Below are 20,511 nucleotides of genomic sequence, written 5' to 3' on the forward strand. Positions count from 1 at the left end.
CACCCACCATCCACCCCCCAGCTGCCCCCTTCTGAAACACACTCAGTTCACCCCTAGTCCTTCCTGCTTCAAAGCTCCACAGCAGCAATATTCCCATGAAGGGATACAGAGCTGACTTGGGAGCCAGAGAAGGAAATAAACCATAGAGGACTCTCAAATCCCCTTTCAAGGACTGGGAAACCTGAAAATATGGAAAGGGAATATATTTCCTACATCCTGACCTTGTTGGCCATCTTCTGCTCTTTCTCTGTCACACACATGGATATGGGAGATTCCTGCAACTCCTCTGTGGCACATCTTCTGAGCTTTAAAGTCTTTAATCACTATTGCCTCAGTTTGCTTTTTTCACCTTTCGTAAGATTTTTTTCTTATCCCTAACTTCTTGTGCTTGTTGTTGCATACAGTTTGAGAAAGAAAACCAGTGTCAAAGGCAGTTTTCTGCAGTAGTGACCAATCAAGTTAATTTCCAGTGACCTTACAAGGCTTGTAATATGCAGCACATCTAGGGAAAAGTAGAGCATGGTAGGTTCCTTTCAATGCTGTGTTCTTTATTGTCCAAATATGTTTTGCAAGAGATAGTAGGAAGACGAAACAAGGACAATAAAGAAGAATTAAGAAATGACCAATTAAATATGAACAAGCATTAAGAACAATGAATAAAGAACTATGAAATAAAATTAAGAAGGCAGAACAAGAAAGAAGAATAAATAAAAAAGAACATGAATGAAGAATCAGGAACATGAGCTAACGTGGCTTCTTTGCCTTCTTCACTTTTTTCCTTGGAGGTTCCCTTCTGGCTGGAGACCTTGGCTGGGAATGTTGTCTTCTGTATGGGGTGAAAGAAGAACATGGTGAAGTTTATTCAAAACAGTCCCTCCCCCACTGGATTTATTCCCAGATTTGGTTTGGGTGTTTTCTTTCCTATCTGTATGCTCATGCCAAAGCAGGTCTCAGCTGCTGCCACAATGCTGCTGCCCATGGAAGAGTTTGGTACCCTGGAAAAGTTCCTGCTGCCAAGGCAGGAGAGCAGCTGCTGTGTGAGTGTGAAAGCATCCAGGAGGATCCATCTCTCTCCACTCTGCTGTGCCCCATGAACAGAATTCTAGAGCTAAGGATGGATTTTGGACTCCCTGCATTGCTGCCTCAGGACAATGGATTTGTCCTGTTCTTGTCCTGCAGTTGTTATTTCCTTGCTTCCAGAATCTGGGGTTTTCAGATGACCTCTGGGGCGGATCAGCTACAGAGACAACACTCTCTGCCCCACAAGGACAAGTGATGGCCAACGTGGTGGCTTTGCCACCCAGCCATTTCCACACAGCTTCTCTTGGTCCCTTTTGGGTCAGTGCAATTAATTCCATACTTACAAATTAATAATTGGGATGGCATATTTCCCGTTGGGCGTAAGCATTGCTCCCTTTGTGTTGGGGTCCTTCACCTCCACCATAAAACTCATGGGAATTCCTGAGCTCCTTTTTAGCCTGGGAACAGGGCTGGTAGGTGATGGTGGAGCAGGACCCAAGGGTGTCTTCAGGTCACTGCAAGTTTTTGGGGTAAACAAAGAAGAAGGCAGGAATGTGTGTCCCTTGGTCAAACAAGAGACAAACTTGTGATTTTTCCATGTTCTTCCCAGGGCAGATTTGACCTCCCCAATACATACTTGAGTGGCTCATAGTAACGGCAGGACTGGATCATCATGGCTTTGATCTTGTCCTCTTCTGCAGCATTGGCCTCAGCCAGATTGGCAGTCTGTGTGACAGAGGATGTTTGGACACACATAAAGGGCACGTTTGAGCCAAAGACAACAGCAGCCCAGGTGAGATCAGCCTCTTGAGGTTTTGCTTTCATGAATATTCATTCACAAAAGCATCCAACTGTTCTCAGAGATTTAATAAATGAGTGTTTCATTCACACAGTGTTTTTCTGTACAGGAATATGATCCAGATCCACCCTTGTGGAATCATCTCCATCAGCATTTACAGAGAAATTTACAGACACTTGACCAATGGGTTTGAACCCAAATGGTTTACAAAACACAACAAAGCATCACCAAAACATGCCTTGGAATAGACCCAAGTTCAAATATGGCATTTTTTAACAATGTAACCACAATACCAAAAACATTTACACCGTATGCAATCAAACAAAGGCCAGATTGTGTTGTCCACTGTCCCCAGAGCCCAGTTTGGGAACAAGTGCAGCAGCCAAGGAGTGGATCTATGGCTATCATGGCCAGAAGTACAAAATTCGAGCCTTGCAAGTGACCTTGTTCCAGAAACGCTTGTTTTGGCTGCTGCAAACCTCCCTGAAATGTCCATAACTTACAGGCAGTTCAGTTCTTCTGTACACATTAGTACAACACAAACTGTTAGTTTCCAGTGCAAAACTGATGATACAAAATGGGAAACAGCTGCTGAAGTGCTGCTGCTTTGGTTCTTGAAGAGGAGTATTGCTGCAACATTACGTTGGGGCTGAGATAAGGTGCTCCCCTTCTCTCTTCCCAACCTGAGAACTTCTCTTTCCGGGATAGCATCACAACATACATACATTTTAACTTACAATAAAGACCTTAAATTACTAAAAAACCAGTTTTGATCATATTACCACAATTATCCAGCTGTAGATCACAGGAAAAGATTTAAAAGGACTAAGCAAATGATTTTTTTAAGTATTTGAGAGAGAATATCTCTATACCTTAATGAGCTGGGCCAGAGTAAGAGGGGCAGAAGAGTCAGCAATCTGTTCACAAAAGAATTAAACCATACTCAAGTTCAATGTCCAGCAAATGAATACAAGGCTGCACTGTTTAGAATGAAGTGCAGTGTGTAGGAAGCAGTGTGAGGCTGGGGTTTTACATACTGCCTTGGATGTTCCCCTCACTGGCTCATTTGGGCTCCTGGCAGAAGAAATAGAGGTGATCAGAACACAAAATGAACACTTGGACTCAGCATCAAGCAGTGAAAACAGACAGGAACACCTGAACATCAAACCATTATGTTCTGGTGGCTCAGCGAATGTGAAATTTATTTGTCTACATTAACTCTTCTCTCTTGGTACATTCAATGTAACTAAAACAAGGTCCCAAAATCTCATTTCTACAGTGTCACCAGCTACACAGGAGAGTAGTTTCTAAGCCAGAACAGTGACAGTGCTGATGCTCAGGAGTGCAGATTTCTTTCAGTGCAAAGCAATCCCAGAACTGTCAGCAGCTCTGTCTCCACAATGCTGTTTCTTTCTGGGAGCCCAAGCCCTGTGTTCAGATCTCTGCCATCCTTAGCCACAACAGGGCCAAAGTACCCAGTGTGTTACAGGTGCTACAGGGACTGCAAATAGTAGTAGAAAGGTCACCTGGAAGCCTTTCCTAGGGATTGGTGCAATTTAGGAGCCCTGTGGGGGGAAAAAAGAGAGTCTTAATTGGCAGGATCTCCTTTCAGGTGTTCTTGAGAATGTGACAGGATTTTGGGAGCTATTTATTACATTTGCAAACTTGCTGAGATTCCTCATACTGGGTGATCTGTGTGTGATTCAAGTGCTCAGGAATCAGTCACACAACCCCAGTGACAGCAGAGCCTCATCCTTCATCAGCCTTTCTGCCAGATATTTCTGCTGTTTCCAGCTGGAGGGACAGAAAGCTCCTCTGCCTGGGCAAGTGCCATGGCTGCAAGTGCAGAGCCATTGTCCCATGATTGTCACACACAGGAACTGATGGTGAGGTGCCATCCAGCCCGAAAGGGAGGATGCTGTGGCAAGGCAGCACAAAGCATCCATATTTCCATTAACCCCAAACCAAAGGCATGTTGAGAAGCACAATACTGAGGCATCCAGAATTCTTGGTCTCTTCTCTACACACAGGGTGCAAAAGCCCCAAATTTGGGGTGCAAGTTACCTGCCAGATACCCCACAGTCCCCAAACCCACCTCCCCCCGTGGAAGAAAGTCAAATACTGACAACCAGACTCTTCTCAGATGGGAACACATTACAAGTTTATTTCTAATAATATGCAATTGTTACAGTGTGTACCTGTCATTACTATAAAGCCAATAAAAGCAAACACATGCAATCTGGAACCTCCTCATGTGGAGGAAACAGGATCTGCAACTTGGCTCTCAGCACAGTCACCCCAAGAACAAAACCAAGAGAATCCTGTTAGGATTTACCAGTGCTGGAGTTTGAACCCCATGTCCTCACAAACCTAACAATGAGAGTCTGCTTTGGAGCAGATATATTAAAATCTACCCCATGAAAACAGAAGTTAACAGCAGCTTTGAGCAGATGCAGCCCAAGTGGCTCTGTAAACCCAAATCCATAAAAGAAGTTCACACTCTGACATCCCTCACAGGGAACCCAATTCTTCATGGATACTCACGTAGCTTGAGCTGGGACTCTCTTCACAATCACTGAGACATTCTTTGGGATTTGGGCATCACTGGAGTATTCTGAGAACAACACAAATGCAGAAAAGGCATCAGTCAGTTGGGAAGAATGGCTATTGACATGGAATTACATGGCACATCAGAGAATCCCTTTGGAGCTGTAAAAGCCAGTTTTATAGGTATCATTATGCTTTCTCTCCCTGGCTGTTGTCCCCAGGGCAGAGCACAGCTCCCACAGCCTGTGGCACTGCAGCTGCTCTGCACTGCTGCCCCGGGCAGCCCCAGGGCCAGGAGCCAACTCACCTTCACTGGTCTCAGCTTTGAGGATCTGCAGGTCGCAGTTGGCAGCCTTCAGCCTCTCTCGGGCCATGATCTGGTGCTTGAGGTCACCCAGGGAGATGCTGTGGCCATGGAATGTGACCACGTTGTAGCTCAGCTTGGAGGAGAACTTGTAGTGCACACCTGACATGGCCCTGTGCTCCCAGCTCAGCCTGAGCTCCCTTGGCACACTCTGGCTGCCAGACTGAGCTGGCTGGGGTGACTCAAGACAGACACCTCTGCCTCAGTGTGCTGCCCAAGGGGTTTGGGACAAACCCACAGCAGCTGCCACCAGCAGTGCCAGAGTGCTGAGCGCTGGGCACTCACCCACTGCATTGTGAGCTCGTGGTGTGGAGCTGTGGAATCATGGAACCCCCAGAGCTCTTCCCAAAAGGACCATCTAAACATTCTTTGTGCACACAGACTCCCTGAGCCACTCTTGTTCTTCAGCCCCTCTGGAAACAGCTCCAGGCTCAGCTACTCCACATCTTTCTCTGGGATAGAGGTGAAGACTCTGTCCAGCAGCTCCCAAATTCCTGCTCCCTCTCACTGTTCCTGGGGAGGGGCAGGCCTGGAGGCACCATGTGCTGGAGTGTGGTGGCTTTTGAGAAGGAAATTAGCAATTTTGATGAGGACTTCGGTTCAGCAGCAAAGGGATGGGGAGGAAACAGCCTTGACAGGGAGGCAGCACATTGCTCCAGCAAGCTAAGTCCCTGGAATTGGGGCTGCAGCAGGGAGAGGGACACAGACAGCCCCTGCAAAATTCAAATTGCACCTTGCCCTGGCATAAATCCCTCCAGTTGTGCCTCATGGGCGACAGCATAACCCGATGATGCTCAGAGCATCCATATGGACATGTGGGAACACAGGGAGAAGGGCAAGGGGCTAGGGGGTGGCAGCTCCTCCTGGACTGATCCACTGTGATCCCCATGGGTCTGAAGGTCTGTGGTAGATGAGCTGGAAGGAATGAGGATGACCCAATCACAGTCCATGCAAAATGAAGGTGGCACTGCTCAAACATGTATGGCTCAGTGCAGAGGTGCAGGTACTGCAACACTCCTCACCTCAGGGCATTGTGGACATGTCAGTGACTGAGGAGACAATTGAAGGGAAAATAATCATGAATTAATAAATAGCACAGTCACTCTAAGGCTCGGGAGATACCTGACAGCAGGAGCTGCCCCAGGCAGGAGATGATGCTGTGCCCAGCTGTCCCCACCTCTGGCATGGGGTGCAGAAGAGCAAATGCTGCTGTGCTCCAGCTCAGCTCATCCCCAGGACAGCTCTGCAGCCTCCCAGCCACTTGCAGAGCCCAAACACAGATGGCTGGAGGTCACTGCTGGGGCTCAGGGCAGGGGGAACAGTGCCACAGCCCTGTGCCCCCAGCCCCTTCCAGCTGCTGACAGCTCATGCACTGCAGAACACCCTGAACACTCCCCAGCAGCCCCAGGATGCCCAACTTCAGCCACACAGTTTATTGTTTAGTAGGAGCTCACCACACCAGCAAGCCAGGACAGGGGGATGGTACATGAATACATGTGGAGGAGTTACACAGACAGATTTGTACAGCTTTTGTACAGAGGAAGAAAACGAATCAAATAACAAAATAGACATTAGCAGTCAAACCTTTTTTTTTTTTTGGTCTTTTTTTATATCATACTAACAAAATCTGATAGCCAAAAAATGACTAAGCTACAAAATTGTAATACATACTGAATGGGTAAAAGGTTATCATCCATTTATACATCTAGTATAATCTTTTTTTCTGGTAACTTACATGATGCCTATAGGATCTTAGTGTATTAATAACTCCCTACAGATAGTGCAGAGCTGCTAAAGCTGCCAAATAACGGAGTACTGGATTTTTTGTTAAGACTTTTACAGTGTCATTTGCATAATTTTCTTTAATGAAGCCCTCATGCATCTCTACTGCAAGCCAGAGGAGCTGCTGGTGGCTGGGGGGAGACAGGAGCTGTAAGGCCTTGGCTGGCAGCTTGGCACCCATCTTTCCAAGAGCTGTAACAGCCAAGCAGCTTGGTACCATCATTCCATCAGCACAGTGCTGCCCCTTGCTCCAGCTCTCTGGATGCTGCAGGAGGGATAAAGCTGACATTCCCAAGCAAGACTGATTCTTTTCCCTTTGGTCTTGAATTTAGAGAAGAAATCACTCAGTACTGAGTAGTCTCCATTCCAAAGACTTTTTTTTTTTTTCCCCCACTGGATAAGGGCTCAGCTCTCAGCAGAAAAGCGTCACTAACTGTTAGGGTAATGCCACTGGCTGGGGAGGCTGCTCCTTCCTCAGAGCCCAGGGCTCCAGCAGCATGTCACCTCCTGCTCCCCACCCTGCTCTGGGGCACGATGCTCAGGACCCAGCTCCAGATGGAAAACCAGCATGGCATTCCTAGGCTGGGAGAAAGGCTGGGGAGAGCACAGCCCTCCCTTACCAGCTCTCAGGGGTCGAGAGAAGAGCAAGGCTGAAGCTGAAGGGGGAGTGAAGGCACAAACAGGAACCAGCCCGGATCGACAACAGGACAAGGGTGCAATCAGTGCTCCAGTGCCCCTGGAAATCTCTCCCAAAGAACCAAGACAGTAAGACCAGGAATTGTGAAGTACTTTATACACACCACATAGGCAAAAATAGCACTTAAACTTACGAATAAATAGAAGGGCTGGGGAATCTTCTCCTTGTCCTTTCCAAGTCTGTCCCTAGTGTGGTCTCTTACCACCTCAGAAGGGCAGCCAGAGGCTGGTGCCCTGGGGAAGCCTGTGCTAATTTTGCAGAGGGAGGAGGTGAGTGAGTCCAACCCCTCCTGGACCCTTACACAGGGTTGAGCTGAAGCCCAGATGAGCACATGACAGCACATCCTGTTGGCACTGTGATTGCTCCTATTTGGGAGCAGCTCCCAGGAAGCTGCACCCCAAGGGCTGGGGGACTTCACCCCTCAGTCCTGCAACACAGTGACCACACAGCCTGCACAGAGAGCCAAGCAGTGCCATCAGCTCCTGGCTGATCCCCAGGGAGCAGCACAACCATTTACAGCCAGAGAAAACCATCAATGCTAACTCTGAACCTGCTCTGACCCAGCTGCTCCTGTTCTGCATTGTCTCCCAAGCTGAACAGGGAAAGCCACAGGTCTGAGCTGCTCTCAGAGCATAGTCCTGGGAAGAGGAAGGAGCCAGAGACTATTCCAGCCTGACAACTTTGGATCTGATTAACAGAACCAAATACATGGTCCCTATAACCACTCCCAGGGGATCCCACTCTGTACAGAGCCAAAGGGAGGTGGAAAATGCAGCTATCTCTGCTCTGTAGCTGAAGGCAGCTGGTTACATGTCAGTAGAAGACACATAAGGGAAAATAAGTTACAAACCAGAATGGGGCCTCCCCTCCTGCAGGTACCCAGGAAGCTCTGGGAAGCTCACGAGATCTGCAGACATGACTTCAGAGACCAGCCACCCAACAGGAGCATTCTGGGAAACATCAACCCTAAATTCTTAAAAACATCAGTGAGGGCTGTAACAAACAAACACTTCCTCTGGGACTTTGTAAAATCACTTAGAAGATGAGTACTCCACCAGGAGGGTTTTGGAGACCACTCCTACAATCCCTTGGGAAATTCCCAGAGCTAGGCAGAGATGTGGCAATCTTCCTGGTGATTAGTAAGAGTTGAAGAAACACTTCTACAAGGCAGGATGGAATCCTACGTGAATTATTTCCACCCAGTTCAATCCCAGGCTCTGCCTCCTGCTACCATGAGCCAGATTTCTGACCTGCTTTACCTCTGACTGAAGTCCCCTTCTTCTCCCATCCTCCTCTGAAGGACAGGAGATCACCAATCCTCCACCAAGTGAGAAAGGTCAAGTATTCAGCATCATCCTCCTCATGGCAAAATCGCAGCCATGAAGCTCAAGTCATTCCCAGGCTGCTTCTGGCTGCCCATCCTTCAAGGAAGCAGGAGTCTGGCAACCCACTAAGAAAGAGTGACACAACTTTGTGGGAAATCAGGGCAAAAAGCAACAGAGCTGATGCACCATCATGTTCAGGTCTGGCTCAGATCTCCTCTCCCATCTTGTCCTTTCACAGATGCCCCATCATAGCACAGGAGCTCATGAAGACTGGAGGAGTTGGGCACTGGGAGAAGCCTGGAAAAATATTGCTGTGACTGTTCCCTGTGGTACTGAACAGTGAACCTGAGCTGGGCTCTTTCACACCTTTAAGAGCATGTTGTCCCCTTCCTCTGCCCTAATATCCCTTGAGAGCTGTGGAGCAAGTTAGAGTAAAGCCTTGGGAAAAAGGAACAAGATCCTCTGCTGGTACAGACACAAGAGCTGTGTGGGCTCCAGGCTTGGATTGCCTCTGCTCCAAGTACTCACAACTCAGGTCATGCACAGAGCATTGCTGAAGCCTTCACAGTCAGGCTCACAGCAGCACCTTCACCTCATCCATCCCTAGTGGCAGAGGATGGGCACCACCAGAAGAGCCAAGGACAGCTCTGGAAAGCGTCAGGCAATCCACAGTTAGCTGTTAAATTCAACAGGCAAGGAGGGAACCTTTTGCTCGAGGCATCTGTCCCACACTGACTGCCCCCAGCATGGAGCTCCAAGGCCAGTGATGCTGAGATGCAGCATCTGTGGAGTCCTGGGCTCAAAACAGACCCAGTGAGCCCCCAGGAGTGAGGGGGACCAGGCTGGACAGCTGGCTATGGCACAGGACACCAGCAGGCCTGCTCAGAGACCTCACTGCAGGAAGAAAGGCCAACCACACCCAAGCAAGCTGTGCCTGACCCCAAACTTAGAGCCACCATAGCTTCTTCCCCAAACAGCCGGGGAGAAGCAGCAAAATAAATATCCCTCTGAAACTGGATTATTTCCCATGACATGCTATTATACAAGAACTAAGTGCAGCCTCTGCTCTAAAACAACGATGTCTTCCACGAAGGGAGGAGGGGAACACATCCCCACACCTCCCATCATCAGCCCAGCAGCTTTCACTCACTTGTGCAAGTCCTCAGGACACCGGGGTGGGTGGGAGGCAAGGGACAGACCCCGTGGGAAGGGTGCAGCCTCTGGGCACATGCTTTGAACACCACAGGCAAATCCCTTTGCAGCTCCTGTGGGGTTCCTGGGACCTGCTGACACTTCAGCCACAGGTCGGGGCAGCTGTCATCCAGACCACATCAGCTGGTGGGACAAGGGCAGCTCAAACAATACAAATTCCACAGTCAAAACCAATACAAGTAAGAAACCAAACCCAGAGAGATCTTTCTGCTCCCTCCTGGAACAATGGCTGTCTTGGAAAAATGGACTCTGGGATTGTCCTGATTACATCAGTTAGTACATTATAAACATTGTCCTTCTTTAAAGTGAAAATACTGTGTGTGGTCTTTTGGAGGTGCTAAAGCCAGATGTGGTGTTGTTTTTCCTGACTGTGCAGAGGAGCTGATACTGGCGTGAAATGATCCTCTTCACCTCTTCTCTATCAGAGCTTCTCCTAGAAGAAAAAAGATCTTGTTAGACAAAATGAGGACAAGCACAGAGGCTTTTTTTGAAAGAAGCACGGAGTGGGATGCCCATTGTGTGCTTTGCCCAGTATGGGTAGATGAAGTCTCAGGCTACAGGTCTTGCTCTGCATCATGGAAACTGTGGGAGGCCAGGACAGCATGTCTCACAAATGCCACCCATGTAAAGGGGACAGCAGAGATCTGAAACTGAGCAGGTTCTAGCAGGGGCTGCCAGGAAAAGAGTCACACAGCACCGACCCAGGAGACTGTGAGGAAACTCCCTTTGCACTGCACCTCAGTGTTATCCTCACCACTACCTTCCCCATGGCTTCAGGGGCTTTCTAGTGAGGTTCCCACTACACTTTGGAGCTGGTGTTGTGCAAAGCCTTTTGCTTTTGCTGTGGGAATGACACAGTCAAGCTTTGCTGGCAGAACTCCCCTCATCCAAGTGCTGTCCCCAGCACAGCAGGCAAGAAACCACAAAAAGCAGTCACTCCTTCAAACAACATTCTGCTCATAACTTACCTCTTGCTTGTGGGATTTATCCTGCTGGTGAATCCCGTTAGCAGAACCAGAATTTCCAACAGTCTGCAATGGAGAACAGACAGCACTTACCAAAGAAGGACACAGATCCTGGTGGTTTTGCTTACAAGCACTGAAATCTGGCAAGACTGCCATGTCCTTCGTTAGCTGCCCACTCCACACAAGGAAATGAGGATGCAAAAATGCCACCCCACTGCTGGCAAGAAGCTTCCTGTCCTCTGCACCCTGGCTCAATCCCCACGTGGCAGATTGCATCCCTCCCAGCTACCAAACATCCCCCAAGTTCCTTATGGGCACACACCCACTATTCATTCTAACTCTGAAATACCAAAAAACAAACCCTCAACCAAATGCAGTGTTAGCTGCAAAACACGACACACTGAACATCCAGCACAGAAAAGGACATTTGCCATTTGCCATCCTCCATTTCCTATCTCCAGGGACAAGTCTGGCAACCAGGACAGGCTGTTCTATCTTTAAAAAGCACAAGAACTTTCAAATATTTACAATGTTTCTTTAGCGGAGTAGTAAGCACAAGGGGTAGGAGGAATCAGTCAGGGCTGAGACTCCACAGGTATGAGAGAGAAAAGCCAAATATTGAGAGTCAAGCTATTCAGTTTCATAAAGAAGGATGTAAGACAGGTAACAGAAGCAGCTTTTTTTTTTGTAAAAATAAAAAAAACAAAGGAAGATCAGAGGAAGTTGAGGAGAGAAGACAGAAACTGGAATGGGAACATTCACAGTCCATCAGCAAACTCACATTAGGCACCAAGGTGGTAAGAGAGCTGATAAGTCTGGATAACATTTTCCCAGAGTCACCTGCAAAGTTTCTGCTTACAGACTGTATAGTAGACAGACCTCTCAAAGAAGAGGGGTGTCAGAAAAATCTCAATTTCCGTGTTATGAACACAGCCAGACAATACTGCACATGTAAAGAACAGTTACTCAGCACAAATTGCCCAAAACCCCACGTTTCACAACCATTCTCAGGAGCACAAAGGGATCTGTGATTACCAGCTAGCAGGGGTTTTACAGCTTTAGGCTACATCTGACAGAACAAGGCCTTGTCAGGTTGTTCCCAGCAAAGAGAGAACCCAGCTGATAGCATCACCCCCAGAGCACAGGGCAAGACTCCAGGGGATTGATGAGGGCTGAGCAACCCTGTTTGCTGATGCTCTACCTGTGTTTTCTCAGAGGAGAGTCTCATTGCTTCCATGAGTTTCTCCATCTGGTGTCCCTGCTCCAGGGCGTTGCGCAGCACATCCTCCGTGCTGACCAGCCGGTGCTGCAGCCTGATCACTTCTGACTCTGACGAGGGGTCGATCAGCGAGTAGCGCCGCTGGTCTGTCACTGACTTTTCCTTGTCCTGAAGGCAGCAAAGGGAAAATAGGAGCATGTTATATCAAAACCAATAGCTGCAGAAACTCGGGGTACAAATCCATATAACTCCTAGAGGCACGCTGTGATTTCAGCAGCAGATGGGGGCAGAGCACAGCTCGCATCAAGAGTGACCAGCAGCAGTTCCAGTTTGCTCCCAGCAGTTAAAATCAATTATTCACATTTCAACCACTGGAGGACGCTGAAGTCCACAGGAATTAAAGGACACTGCTAATTCTTGGATCAGAGAATGTGTAAAACACGTGGGGTAGCTGAACGACCTTCAGTTTCTCCCACAAATTTTAACCCTATTTAGCCATGGATCTAAAACCTGTGGGGACAGAAAACCCTGGAGAAGGACATTGCAGTCTACAACTTCCTCACAAGTGGAAGCAGAGAGGCACAAGCTGATCTGTGCTCTCTGTGACCAGGGACAGGATGAGGGAATGACTGGAGCTGTGCCAGGGAGAGTTAGGTTGGATATCAGGAAAAAGTTCTTCCCCCAGAGGGTGCTGGCACTGCCCAGGCTCCCCAGGGAATGGTCACAGCCCCAAGGCTGCCAGAACTACAGGAACATTGGGACAATGCCCTCAGGCACACATGATTGTTGGGGTGTCCTGTGCAGGGCTAGGAGTTGGGCTTGGTGAACCTTGTGGCCCTTCCAGCTTGGGATATTCTGTGATTATATGCCATATGGACATCTTTACTGCTTAATGAGGTGCTGCTAGGCCAGGCCACAGCTCACAGTCATTGTCAAGAGAATTCCCATCAGATGCTCAGCAGCATGAAGGAAAACACAATGACCTGGAGCAAGATTGAAGGGTTCAGACCCTCTCCCCCACCCCTCAGCCTCCAGGCCATGCCCAGGAGGGGGTTTAGTGCCCTCACCAGCACAACCAGTTTCTCTCGAAGCCCCTTGATGTCATCTTTGAGTTTCTGCTCCTTCAGCCGCCACTCAGCTTTGTGCACCTCCCGGCTGAGGTCTCTCTCTGGCCCCGGCGAGTGCCTGTTTGCCTCCAGCAGCAACGCTCTCAGCTCATTCAGGCTCCTGGAAGCAGCAGCAGGAAGAGATGAACACATTTCCAGCCTACACACCACCACTGGAGTCCTGCTGTGCTCCCTCCCACCTTTGCAACAGATCCAAAGAAAGGCCAGTGAGCAAGTCTGACCCAACTCCCCCCACTCTCTTCTTGTCCCACTTTGCCAGCTCTGACGCTGGGACCTGCCCAGGGCACTGCTTGGGAGCAGGCAGCAGCCAGCTTGGCTGGCTTGCAGATTACTTCATTCAGCATCTACATGGGCATTGAACTTTCACAGCTCCTGGCAAGCAGTGAAAGGGCAGTGCCTTTGAGAATTCACAGCCTCTAATTCTAACCAAATTCACACATCAGCATCTCTAAAGAATGGGGAAGTTGTGGGCTGGATTTCAACAATACAACCCTACATTTCTTCTAGTGGTTGATTACAGCATCCAGAAGGAATATGAATACACACAGAGCCTCTCTGTCTCCAGCTCTGTCCTCCAGACCTGCACACTTACCTTTCCTTCTTGAGCAGCTCCTGGCTAATCAGGACCAGTTGCCCTGAGGCATCGTGTGTTTTCTTGGTCAAGGCTTCCAGTTCCCCTTCCAGCCTCTTCTTTTCTTTGAACACCGTATCAGCCTTCTTTTCTGCTGTTTTGCATTTATTTTCCAAAGCTATGAGAAGCAGAGGATTCAGGGGAAGAAAGGTCACTTATTCCTTTACTTATATTCCTGCTTTTTGCTTTTTCCCAATTCCTGCTCCTAAAAGCACAGACCTGGTTAGCTCTTGATCTGGCTGTAGTTAAGGGGAGATCTTGGAAACAACACAAACAGCTCCACTGACTTCTGCCTCATTAGCTTTACACATAAACGAGCCCAAACCCTCCCTCACAGGACACAAAGATCTTCTGCAGTTTGTGTTCAACTCCTGAATTAATTTTTACCAGCAATAGCCACTAAAAAACAAGCAGCATCATGTTTTACATCAGCCTATTTCAGCTCTGGGCTCTTGTTCATCACCAGTGCATAGGATGAGCAGGGAAACATCTCATTCCCACAAACACTGGATTAGGGAAACTTACCACTTACTTGGGCCCTTAGAGTTTCAGTCTGGGTCACCAGGGATGACACCTCTTTGTCTCTTTTACTCAGCTTGTCTTGGAGGTCTGGGGGGGAATGAAAAGACAAAAATTAGAGGGTTGGAAAATGCTTTGTGTGAATATTTCCATGCTCAGAGCTGTAGATCTGAAGTCTGATGCAATTGTGGCTCAAATCTGACCTGGTTGTTTTCAGTACCTTTTTCCAGGGTTTATTCATTGTGGAAACAATGCACACATGGACTGAGTGGCCATTTAGAGCAGTGGCTGCTGGATGTAGTTAAGCTATGCCATCACTGGGCAGGAATTCCCTGTCAACCAGCAAACAATTTGGTGGGGAAACATAGAATAGTTTGGGTTGGAAGAGAACTTAAAGATCATCTTGTTCCAGCCCACTACTGTGGGCAGGGACACCTTCCACTAGACCAGGTTGCTGAATGCAGTTCAAGTTGAAATACACTTTATACAAGTTTTCTGAGTGCATAAGTTTCACATTTTGTTAAAAGGACGGATTTGACTTATAGTAAGCTTAATAAAAAGTAACCCTCATTATTTGAAGCCAGTAACATTAATATCTACTATTATCACTCCTCTCCTGTGAACAAATAACATTTAATGTCTGAATTTTACCTGCTGTAAAAATCAGCGGTGGGATGGAAATGCACCCATTTCCTCAGATTTGTCTCCAACCTGCCCCATCTGCATGGAGAGTGTCTAACATAAATAAAAACATCCACCCTGCATATGCTCAGCTTGATTAGAAGGGAAAAACAAAGCCAGACAACAAACGTCATCCAGCAAATTTTGACAGATGAAATGACTTCCTAAACCCCTTCCATGCAGCCATCCCTGCAAGAGCAGAAAGCTAGAGGAAAAGAAAGCACATAGGTCACTAGAACAGGGTGTTCCAAGAAAAAACAATAGCTTCATACCTTCCATAGTCTGCTTCATCTTTATCTTTTCTTCTGAAATATCGTTAGTCTCAATCATCTGAAATAAATGTGAAATATGACATATAAACCAACCCTTTACCCAAAGATTCAATGCAAAGTTAACAACCACAAAGCCCCATCCAAAGCAGAAGGTATCCAATGCCCAAGCTAGGATGTTTTACATCCTTCCAAAGGGGCATATAAAGGTTTTTTTGAGGAGCTACTTGTCCAGCTGGGTACTACTGAGGCTGACCAGAGTGCCCACACACAACCAGCACTGAGCACAACAGCAGGATTCACCTGAGAGGGAACAGAGATCAAGTTTTTTCCAAGTTCTGGTTCCAGCTCTGCACACTCAGGAATGTGCAGAGGGATGGAAGAGCTGCTGTCCCTCAGACCAGACACCTCTGGGTCAATCCCAGCAAATATCCAAGTACAAATGCTCTCCAGCATGCAGCTTGAGACCTACCAGTCAACGAGTTCCTCAACTTCTGTAGAATCTAGCTGTGCCCAAAGTTATAAAAACATTGATGAAATAATAATTTATTAGAGAACTAATGCATTAATAAAAATAGTAACAAGCAAATGCTGGGCCCATACATTTTTCCCACCCTCTTTTCTATATTGCAATAAAAAGCCAGAGACTGCAGAGCTTTCAATGCCACAGCTGAAGCCACAACTGAGCCTTTCACACCTCTTCCCATCCAGCAGCCTTTGTTGGGAGCTCAGCACAGCCCAGACCCAGCAGTGACTGTGGCCACCACAGTCAGGAGCCCCAAGGTGAGTTCCCTAAACTGTGGGACAAGTCAAACAGAAGCACAAGAACCCCCACAGGAGAAATATCTTTCCTGACATACTTTTGGTATGGAAAAAACTATTTAACTACTCCTGGGAAGCACAGCTGTTGAAGGTCTAGGAAAGGCTGTCACAACATGCCTTTGTTTGTTTAAAATACTTGGGCAGTTAATACTGCAGTCACTTTAAATTAACAAAGATAATTTTAAATAGAACTTGCCCCATGATACTCGAGGGCTTTCACCCATGCATTTCTTCCCATATTCTCCTGATTTTAATTGACACATAGTTGAAATAATTACTTCAAGACTTCCCTGGTTCTAATCCAGTATCAATATCCCCCAGAGCCCTTTCATTTATCCAAAGGGCTCTGGAACAAGCCTCCAGCTTCTTCTTTTCTATTCATTCCTGTTTCAATATTGGCTGTAATGTGTTACATGCTGTAATAACAACTCCCTTTTCCCAGGGTCCTGGCTGTATCCTGGCTGTATTTATTGTTTCCAACTGTCTTTACTAGATGAAACATGCTGGAGCAACCCTCCAAACACTGTATTAATGCTGGAGATTGCTCTTTGGCCTTTGCCTCTTTTGTCCTCAGTGTGCCTATTTCCAAGGTGTGAAGTTCTGACTTAGACAGCATGGAATTGATGGGCTTGACTTTGCTGCCTGGAGGTGCAACTGGTTTCAGTGGGGCTGTTCATGCTGGGAAATTAAACACAGGCATTGGAATTCATTTCACTGGCATCTCTGTCTGGAACAGAAACTACATCACTAGTGAAATTTCAACAACAGTGCTCTTAAAATGTGCACATTTTACAGCTTATTTTAATTTTCTGCATCCCCACAGGATGCAAATTGGGGTTTTCCTCATTTCTTATGCAAAATCCAAACACAAATAGGGCTCAGCCCAGAGCCATGAGCAGCAATCCCCACTCACTACAGTGCAGAACCAGCCATGATTCCCTGTGCCATGCACAAAGGTGGGATGATGCATCTTGTAACAAATAGTAAAAAAAAAAAAAAAAAAAAGACTAAGAGACACAAAAGGCCACAGAAAATTGACCCCATCATATTATTACTGCTCTTATTCCAGCCTTGCCTGGTCTCATATTCAATCAGGCATTTTATTTCCCCAGTCTGGTGCCATTTTGACCCTTGCTGGAAGCTTTTGCACTACAATCCTCAACATCAGCACTCCCCTGGCTCCCATATGTGCTGTGAAGCCTCTGCCCTGCACACCCCAACCCCATTTCACAGCTCAGCCACTCACTGCACCTCTCAAACTCTGCTCCACATGCTGAGCAAGGCTGACTCTTCTTCCACCCTACACTCCTACCACCCCTACAGAATCTTGCCCAATAGCACACTAAGGCTATTGGAAGTTGGAGAAACACAACTATTTTGTAGGAATGATGGTTTTCCAGCTCAGAATGAGATGGATGAGAGCTGAGCAACCACAACAGCCCTACTCTGCTGCCACAGCAGCCTCCAAGCCCAGATGTAGCCCCACTTGCCCCTTTTTCCTAATTGTCCCACTGCATTGGCTTTCTAGAGTGGAAGGACACCTTCAGCATGGAGATACAGTGCAGAAAGAGCACTGTCAGTAGAAGGAAAAAACATCCAGATATTGGAGGCCTCAGAAAACTGCACAAGGCAGCAGCTGAGGTGTTACCAACAGTGATAATAAACCAGCAAAATGACCCTGAAGTCATACATTTGCATGCTGGGAAGGATGGAGGGCCTCCATGGACTGCAGCTTGTTCTCTAAGACAAGAACTTTTTCCTGCAATCTTTGGATCTCCTGTTTGCTCTGGGCTTCTGTTTTCTGTAACGTTTCATAGTCCAACATCTTCTTTTCAGCCAAAGATATCTGCTCTTTCAAGAATGCTATTGCTTCTGTCTGATCTGTGTATTCCCCATGAAGTTTCTCCAGTTCATGCACCCTCAGCTCAGCATCTCGACACTTGTCCTTCACATCTTGGAGCTCAAGAAGGTGCTGACTGCTTTTGGTTTCCAGTTGCATTTTCCAGTCACTGTTGCTTTTTTCCACTTCATCCAAAGCCTCCTGCAACTTCAGTTTGAGACTCTCTTTCTCCTTTATATGGACAGCTGTCTCAATGTCATGCTTTGCTTTCAGGTTCTCCAACTCAAGCTGATGCTCCAACTTTATACTCTCCACCACTGCCTTCAGCTCCACTATCTCCTTGTGCTGGGTGTCAGGGCCTGAGTTGAGTGTGGCTTTCAGGTCCTCTAGAGACTTCTGGTGGTCAGAAGCTAACGTGTCCAACTTGGACTTCCAGTTGTCCATGAGCCCCATGTTCTCATTAGTGGCCTGCTGAACTTTATGCTTGAGGTCAACGATCTCCTGCGAGTACTTCTCGTTGACAGATTTCAGCTTCTCAATCTCCTGCTGGTACTTCTTTAGCGTCTTCTCGTACTTCTCCTTCAGCTGGCTGCTCTCCTTCTGATGCTCCTTGTTGGCAGAGAGCAGCTGATCCCGCAGCCGAAGAGCCTCTGACTGCAAGCCCAGGCTGTGCTCAGGGGTGTCTGCTTGGTGGGAACTCCTCAGGCACTGCCGCAGCTCATCCACCTCGCTGCGCCTGAGGCTCAGCTCCTCCTCCAGCTGCAGGATTCTGGATTTCTCTGCCACTGTGGTTAACTGCAACACGACAGAGAACACAAAGTCAGTGCCCAGCTCTCATTGCTGCATGCTTCCCCTTTAGTAAGCGTGGAAGTAAATCCGAAGTACATTAGTCAAGGTTTAAATAAACAGGGAAAGAACACCTGGCACCCTCCAACCTGAGCACAGTTTTGCACCAGGGTAACCAGCACCATTATGTCTGTGCCAATTGCAATTTATTTTTCCTAATACAAACCTCTCGCTTTCCACAGAAAATCATCTTGGAAATAACCCTTGAAATTCACTAGGGAGCAACAGTGGTTTATGAAAAATAATGTCCTGGAAGGGCATTATGTTTCCAGACCAGGCATCTTGCCAGATGATGCACAGAGGAGATGTGACTGCACATGCAGGAATTTCACAAGCATCAAAACCAGCATTAAGCATATCATGTTTCCTTTATTGCTCAGCAATCCTCAGCCTGCAGACCTCACTTCTGTAACAGAATTTATTTACCCTGGTGTAAAAAGGAAAAGGGATTTTTACACAAGTACTTGTTAGAGTTTATTAGCAAAGTCAAAATAACAAAGGAGGCTAGAGGATGCAAGACAATAAATCTGGCCATGGTACACACTGAGCTTAAGGGCTATGGATCCATGTCTTGCAATCTGAATGTAACCTGGCAGGGCTGAACTCCCTGCGAGTCACAGGGAGTTCAGGGTGCTGCAGCTATGGATGGAGAAGAGGATGAAATATTAGAAAAAGGCCAAAGAAAGAAGGAAACTGAGCCAAACCCAAGAGATCAATTCCACTCAATTTCAATTGCCATTTCCCCAGCAGCCACCAGCCCAAGAGGCTGGTGGTCATTATTTTAGATGGGCACAGGGAGCTTCAAACCATCCAGACCTTTTGGAGACCCTCACATTTGTGTTTTCTACAGCTCTCAAACCCATTGGTGAGATACAAGCTCACTGCAGCAAGTTTGCTGCTTCTCACACCACATGTGCATGAAAAAGCCCCTTCCACATCTGGCTGCTTTTAGGATTCCTCTGGGCAACCTGTCCCATTGCAGGCACAGCCAAGGATCAGAGCATTCAGCAGTGCTTTCCATTTCAGATGGCAGCTCCCACAGCTGGCAGGGGAGACTGGAATGCTGATTGCAATGTTAGCTCCTCTTACAGCCTGGGGGGGCCTTGAGACAGGATGAACTGTGCAGGGTGTGGATATTATTGGAATATGTTAATTGGAAAATGAATTGTGAAGAGCTCATGTGTCAGATGGTGGCATGGGGCAGAGCATTGAGCAAACTCAATCTGAGAAACAAGTTCCCCTAACGAGAAGCAAAGCTAGAAATCATACCATACTACCATTTCTGGGAGAGAGAGAGAGAGCAAATAAAAACCAAACAAAAAAACTCAGGGAAGCTTAAGTTCAAGCCAAAAAATCAATCAACCCCACAAAAACCAAAAGAAAGAAACCCAAAGCAAGGCGTCATGAGCACCAAGGCAGGGCAAGCGCTGTCTGCAGGCAGGGCAAGTGGGGATCCATTACCCTGGTGTCCTCTAATTCTCTGAGGAGTTTCTCAGCCTGTGCCTTCTCAAACAGCAGGCTCTGCTCGAGCTCCCGTATTCGGGCATGCTCCAACTGCGTCTGAGTCTGCTCACAGAGAGGGAGAAAAGAACAGTGGAGATGGGAGGAGGGGAAGGGAGGGAGAGAGAGAGAGAGAGAAAGAGAGGGAAAGAGAAGGCTGCAACATCATCTCCAGTGTACAAGACAAGGAAAGGCAGTTCACAACAGGAAGAGAATAAAGATCTAAACAAGGAGGAAAAATCCAACCAAACAGAAAATAGTCCCTATGGGATTTTACATGGTACTCGTTGTGGCTCTTCATGAGAAAATGAATCTGTGGTGGGAAAACATCATTCTGCATTAGAAG

The 20,511-nt window shown here is 47.4% G+C and overlaps 2 protein-coding genes across 7 annotated transcripts in view; both read right to left on the reverse strand.

Moving 5' to 3' along the window:
* Positions 1 to 527: 527 nt before the first annotated feature.
* Positions 528 to 4,839, reverse strand: LOC146428990 (E3 ubiquitin-protein ligase RBBP6-like). Of its 2 annotated transcripts, XM_085078835.1 has the most exons (8): positions 4,674 to 4,839; positions 4,364 to 4,433; positions 3,346 to 3,384; positions 2,857 to 2,893; positions 2,692 to 2,736; positions 1,658 to 1,746; positions 1,365 to 1,535; positions 528 to 826 (listed from the first exon to the last, which is right to left on the reverse strand). In XM_085078835.1, the coding sequence occupies exons 1-8, from the start codon at positions 4,837 to 4,839 to the stop codon at positions 745 to 747; spliced, it is 699 nt and encodes a 232-aa protein (XP_084934961.1). In that variant the 3' UTR covers positions 528 to 744. The 2 variants fall into 2 exon arrangements, with proteins under 2 accessions (XP_084934961.1, XP_084934962.1); XM_085078836.1 differs by lacking the exon at positions 3,346 to 3,384.
* A 1,309-nt stretch (positions 4,840 to 6,148) lies between these two features.
* The window catches only part of CLIP2 (CAP-Gly domain containing linker protein 2), a 69,827-nt gene continuing 55,464 nt past the window's right edge, over positions 6,149 to 20,511 (reverse strand). For 3 of the 5 annotated variants that reach the window (XM_085078831.1, XM_085078832.1, XM_085078830.1), the window contains exons 9-17: positions 20,127 to 20,231; positions 17,670 to 18,614; positions 15,161 to 15,218; positions 14,214 to 14,297; positions 13,650 to 13,806; positions 12,998 to 13,157; positions 11,913 to 12,098; positions 10,715 to 10,777; positions 6,149 to 10,179 (exon numbers count right to left, since the gene is read on the reverse strand). In XM_085078831.1, the coding sequence (XP_084934957.1) occupies positions 10,168 to 10,179; positions 10,715 to 10,777; positions 11,913 to 12,098; positions 12,998 to 13,157; positions 13,650 to 13,806; positions 14,214 to 14,297; positions 15,161 to 15,218; positions 17,670 to 18,614; positions 20,127 to 20,231 (1,770 nt within the window). In that variant the 3' untranslated portion in view covers positions 6,149 to 10,167. Of the gene's footprint in view, positions 10,180 to 10,714; positions 10,778 to 11,912; positions 12,099 to 12,997; positions 13,158 to 13,649; positions 13,807 to 14,213; positions 14,298 to 15,160; positions 15,219 to 17,669; positions 18,615 to 20,126; positions 20,232 to 20,511 lie in introns of those variants that run through there. The other 2 variants (XM_085078833.1, XR_014855864.1) reach the window with 2 other exon arrangements.

Source organism: Lichenostomus cassidix, chromosome 19, assembly GCF_008360975.1.
Source record: "Lichenostomus cassidix isolate B80296 chromosome 19, HeHo_3.0, whole genome shotgun sequence".
Lineage (NCBI taxonomy): Eukaryota > Metazoa > Chordata > Aves > Passeriformes > Meliphagidae > Lichenostomus > Lichenostomus cassidix.